This window comes from Typopeltis vanoorti, chromosome 24 (assembly GCF_054136105.1).
Source record: "Typopeltis vanoorti isolate ZY-2024b chromosome 24, IOZ_Tvanoo_1.0, whole genome shotgun sequence".
In the NCBI taxonomy this organism is placed as follows: Eukaryota; Metazoa; Arthropoda; class Arachnida; order Uropygi; family Thelyphonidae; genus Typopeltis; species Typopeltis vanoorti.
In genome coordinates, this window is record NC_143572.1 from 44,637,197 (window position 1) to 44,643,196 (window position 6,000).

Here is a 6,000-nt window from a genome sequence, read left to right on the forward strand (position 1 = left end):
CAGGTTCCACAGCAGGTCAATTCCCCCCCCCCCAGCATCTTCCATGCCTCCACTGGAATCCTGTTAGGGCCTACCAATTTTTGTTCTTCATCCTCTTTATGGCTTTCTTCACTTCCATTTTACTAATATCCTGCACCAACCTCTCATAAGGCTCCCCATCTTCTCTGTGAGTCCTTGCATTTTCTTCATTCAAAAGCCTTTCAAAGTATATTCTCCATCTGTTTCTTATATCTACATCCTTCCTTAATACCCTTCCTCCAGAGTCTTTGATCCCTCACATGTATTGATGTCCTTTGATGCCTTATTTCTACATTTGACCAATCGATAAATCTTTCTCTGTCCTTCCTTTGTTTCTAATTGATCATAAAGGTCTTGATATGCCATGGCCTTTGCCTGTGCAACAACTCTCTTGGCTTCTTGCTTTTTTCTCTGTGTCCTCTTCCACTCTTGACTCATCCCACTTCTGCTTTGCCTTCCTCTTAGCCGTCACTGCTTCTTGTACATTATTATTCCACCACCAATCCTCCTTCTGCTCTTTAATCTTTCTGGATGTTTCACCAAGCACCTCAATTGCACAGCTTAGAATTGCTTTTGAATTATGTCTCCACCAATCTTGTACACTTTCTAGTCTCAGAAATCCTCTAACATCTTCTCCCTAAAATGGTTCCTCACACTCTTCTTTTAAGCAAAACCACTTAATTTTCTTCTTCCCATGGCTTCCAAAGGTTCTTATCTTCTTCGACTTTATTTTAAAGTCTGTGCACAGCAGCAGGTGTTGCTGTGCCACTTGATCTGTTAGGATTATCTTACAATTTGTTACTGCCTTAAGATGTTTTCTTCTAGTCAAAATGTAGTTAATCTGTGAGCTATTGTTGCCACTTCTAAATGTTATCAAATGCTCTTCCGTCTTACAGAAAAAGGAGTTCACAATTGCCAGATCAAATGCTACTGCAAAGTCCAAAATCCTCTCTCTCTCCTTCCTGGTTCATCATGGCCACCATGCACCCCTTCACAGTCCCTATTCTGTCTCCCTATGTGTCCATTCAAGTCTCCTCTGATAATCACCATCTCATTTTCTTTCAGTTCTCTCATTTCTTCCTCTAGCAAGTTCCAGAATTCATCTTTCTCTTCTGCTGTACAGCCAACTTGTGGGGCATATACATATAAAATGATCAGTTGCTCTTCTCCAAGACCCAGTTTCATTTGCATGATCCTGTCGTTCCTTCTACCCACTTCCAGTACTTCGCCCTTCATTCTGCCACACACCACAATTCCAATACCATTTCTTCCCTCTTTATTCACTCCAGAGTAGAACAATTTATACCAGTCTCCTAGTTACTTTTTGCCTTTTCCTCCTTCCACCTAGTCTCCTGTATGCATAAAATGTGTAACTTTCTCTTCATCATGTTTGCCACCTCTCTTCCCCTTCCAGTCATGCTTCCAAAATTCAAAGTTGCCACTCACAACATTCTCTTCACTTGCTGGGCTCACTTCTCTAACCGCACCCACCTTTGTTGCAGTAGCTCTCGTCCACTTCTCGCAGCTGTAGGGCAATGTGGCTGTTCATCACTTTCTTTTTCAACTCATTTGATCATAGCTAGAGCTGGCAGTGAAGTTTTGACTGGACGCCCTTCTTGGCGTCAACCCTCGCCATTTATCCGGGCTTGGGACCGGCACCTATTGGGGCTAGCTTTCCTCCTTCGGTGGCTGCAAGATAGGAAAGATCCATCCCTAGCCCTCGAATACTCTAATAGCATTGGGGGGTAAGGAGCGAGAAGAAAGAAAGAGGGGAGAGGACCAGTCTACAGATAATACAACAGACGTATATAACATGAAGTAAGGTATGGTCCAGCATCAGGTACCTCGGGTTTGCCATGCCCATACTCACTAAAGTGAGCCCATAAGGATATAATGTGGTCTGTAACTTAAAAAAAAAAAAAAAAAAAAAAGTCAGGTGATGAATTATTCTTTGTATGCCTAGAATACTAAATGAGACTTAATCTGACTGAAGTTTTCTTTTTCTTACAGCTCATGGGAATCATATTTGCCTGCTGTTTAGCTCAAGCTATAAAAAGAGAAGGATTTGCATGAAAAACTTAATAGCAGACTTCCTGCTGTGTACAAAATGGTTCACTTGTTAGTGTTAATTGTTCATAGCTTGCTTTGTTAAAGATTTGAACTCTTTTTAAAAATGAAAACAAATTTATATCCTTAAGTTTCAAAACTTTAGTTGTTGTATCTGAACAGTTTTATTGTGTTGTTAACAAAATAAATGTAGACATTAATGTATAATTATTTGTAATAATAGATTTATAGTAAGTTGCATCTTATTTCATAAATATGCACACTGTATAAATATACTTCACATTCATAAATCTGTGCTTTATGTATAGGCTTCTGCAATGGCCTTTGTTCGTAATACTGTACATATGCATAAAGAAACTTGAGTCTTTTGGATTTTCAAATGTAATTGAATCTAAATTTTGTTTTAATTGGTTTGAAAGATCTAAATGCTGAAAATGAACCATTTCACATAGATCAATATAAAATGACTTCTGGATACCTCTTAATTGACAAGTCTTCATTTATAAATTGTAAGATAATGTGCAGATATTGGGCATTGTGCTTCACACTTCAGTAAGAATGAGATGCATTTTTATCTGTGTGTGTGTGTGTGTATATATACATACACACGTGCACACACACACACTTTGGTTATTTGAACTTGCACTGGATATCCTGCCATAAAGACTTGTATAATCAAAATATTCCACAACATGAACCATTGTGGTTTTTACTTGTAGTAGTAAAGTGCTTTTAATAGTCTGGATTTATTTTTTTAACAGAAGTTGTATAACCATGCATAGACTCTACTTTCATATTCATCTTATGAATCCGTGTTTAAGCAGGACATTTTTGGAATTTTTCATCATCTCCAAACGTGACTCATATGGTGATTGCTGTGCTGGAGTAATTTTGGCTGGAGTGATAATTATGTAGAAATTCCAAAAATCCATTGTAGCCTACATACAACAAGTCACTTAAAAACAAGTAATGTGGTGAAGAACTTTTGTGCTGTTATCAGTGCTAAAGAGAAGATTTTGCTTATTGATAAATATGTCTACTTGTCTTCATTAAATATTTAACTTGTGAACAGACTATTAATTTCTTGCTATTACTTATTTCTGCAGAACCTTCAGTAAGGATTTGATCTTTATTTGTGAGATGGGAGGATTAGTTTCCTCAATATATTTAACTGTCTAAATCAGCTGATGTTGAATAAACTTCAGAGAGATGCTTTATTAATAAATTAAAACATTCAATTTTTTTACTATTGTACTGTGATATGTGCATCATATCATAGCTAAAGTCATTCATATCTTTAATATTTCTATTAAAGAGATCGTTAGAATATCTGGCAGCATGAAATGGCTATGAATAATAAAGAAACCTAAATTTTAGATTAGACCACGTTTTAACTAAAGTTTGTACTTGGCTTTTGTATAAAAGCTTGGCAGTTATATAGAAAGCATTTCTGCATTCCATGGTGGGGGGGGGGTATAGGATGTAATTGTGTGACTCCTTAATTTATGCTACAAATAAACTTGTATGGATATTTGTCATTTTTTCTAGATCTTGAAATGTAATCTTTTCTTTGGTATTACATTAAAGTTTTAAAAAAATTGTGGATTTCTTTAAAATGAACATTTAATAGAATAATGGACACTATTATTGTTATTATCCAAGATCCCATGAAGTCACTCATCTGGGAGGTCCTTTTAACATACACACAGCTCATCATACCATGCTTTAAACACACTCAAATTCTCTGCAGACACCACACTCTCAGGCAAGGCATTCACAACTCTGCATGAAAAAACCTGTTTCTCACATCCTCTTTATACAGTTTCCAGGGATGACCTCTGGTTCTCCCCTGATCTCCCACTATTTTCTGTAGAAATTCTCTAGCATTGATCCTTTAACAACCCCTTACTACCTTGTAGGTCTCTATCATATCTCTCCTGTCCACCAGATTCGGCAAATTGCATCTTCTCAATCTTTCCTCATACTTGACATTCCAGAGAGCAGAAACTACTTTATCAATCACCTCTGGATGCTTTCCAACATCTTTTTGTCCTTCTGAAAATCAGGTGACCAAATCTGTGCGTACTCCATGTATGGCCTATCAAAGCCATATACAGGGTGTTCGGGATAAATTTGACAGTTTCGTAAGGAAAAAGAAAATCTTCTTTGTATCTATTAAATTTAATGAATTGACAAAAAAACATTACAGACAGAGTTAATTACAATACTATCAACAAGATTTACTCAAAATAACCACCATTAGCATCGATCACAGCTTCAATTCTGCTTCGGAACCTCGAACAAGCTGATGCTACAGTCTCCCTGGGAAGGGCCGCAAAAACTGTTTTAATTTTATCCATTAACTGGGCTTTTGTATTACTGGAAGTGCGATTGGTGTCTTTTTCAACTGTGCCCCATACAAAATAATCCATGGGGTTAAGGTCTGGGGAGTTTGGAGGCCAAACATTTGGACTGGTGAAGTCGTAGAAATTTTCAGACAACCATTTTTGACTTTTCCCAGAGGTGTGGCAAGGGGCCGAATCCTGCTGCCATACATACGGCCTACCATTGGCTACCCTTGTTATCCAGGGCTTGATTACAGTTAGCAACTCCACGAACAAAGCCCGAATTCCAATGCCAGGGTTCTTCAACACCTGTTCCTGCAGATTTGCGAGGAATTCTGCTGTACGAACGCAATCAGATCGTCTGCTAGGGATCTTTCTTCTTGCTACATCCTCGTAGTCACCATTGCAAGTCTCTAGTTCATGCCCGATTGTTTTTACTGTATTCAGGGAGCATTGGGCAGCAGTCGTAATATCCTTATTTTGATGGCGGGCACAAATCATCATGATACAAGTTATTCTCTTCCATGATTCAGGTGGGTTCCAGCTATCCATCCTTTCTGACATCTTGTATATGAATGAAGAAGGGTCCAAACTTTTAAATGAAGAGAAGTGTGTGTTAATACATGTAACTTACGGAAAAATATAATTAATTATAAATATGTCAAATTTATCCCGAACACCCTGTATAATGGAACAAAAATCTTTCTACAAGCCTGTCCTCTGCATCATTCCTAGAAGCCTTGTGTTGTCTTCACAATTTTAGCTGTGTCCCCTAAATTTCAGATCCTATCCACTATCACCTCCCCCCCCCCCGATCTCTTATTTCCTCCATCTCTGACAATATATCCTCACAAAGCATAAATTCTGCATCCTATCTTTGTTTTCCAAATTTTAAAACCTTACATTTTGCAGCACTGAACTTACATTCTCATTCCCAATCACTCAATTTATTCAAATCTTGTAAGGCCACAACATCTTCTCTACTCTTCATGGTTCGTCCCAACTTTGCATCATCTGCAAACAACTGAATATCTCCATCCAAATCTTCATTAATATACATGTTAAACAGTAATGGCCCTAAAACAGACCCCTGAGGCACACTACTGACTTTCCTTTTTTTGGATATCGCTCACCCATACATAACTTGTTGATACCTATCAGATAGCCAGTCTCCAATCCAATGCACTAATCTAATAAACCTCATCCACTCTAGTTTGACTATCAACTTAGTATGTGGTAATCTATCAAAAGCCTTTGTGAAATCTAAGTATATTACTGTGTATCCCCCTCTGTCCAAGGAAGCAGTCACCTTATAGTAAGTAGATTACTAAAACATGACCTTTCTTTAGCAAATCTATGCTATCCATCAAAGATAATACCATTATTGTCAACCAAATTCTGGATCGTAGTTCTCACAAGCTTCTCCAACAACTGAACCACAACACCTGACACACAGACAGGCCTATAGTTTGATGCTTGAGTTCTATCACCTCCTTTATAAAGTGGCACAATCTTGCCCTCCTTCCACTCCTTAGGAACTTGACCCAGTGCAAGACTCATATTAAAAAAA

At 37.8% G+C, this 6,000-nt stretch overlaps 1 protein-coding gene across 1 annotated transcript in view; it reads left to right on the forward strand.

Annotated features, from left to right (window-relative positions):
- LOC150093143 (CD63 antigen-like) overlaps nt 1–3,688 on the forward strand; it is a 98,713-nt gene extending 95,025 nt beyond the window's left edge. Inside the window, exon 7 of the mRNA XM_090413426.1 lies at nt 2,029–3,688. Coding sequence (XP_090269552.1) covers nt 2,029–2,091 — 63 coding nt within the window. The 3' untranslated portion in view covers nt 2,092–3,688. The remainder of the gene's footprint in view (nt 1–2,028) is intronic.
- The last annotated feature ends 2,312 nt before the right edge of the window (nt 3,689–6,000 follow it).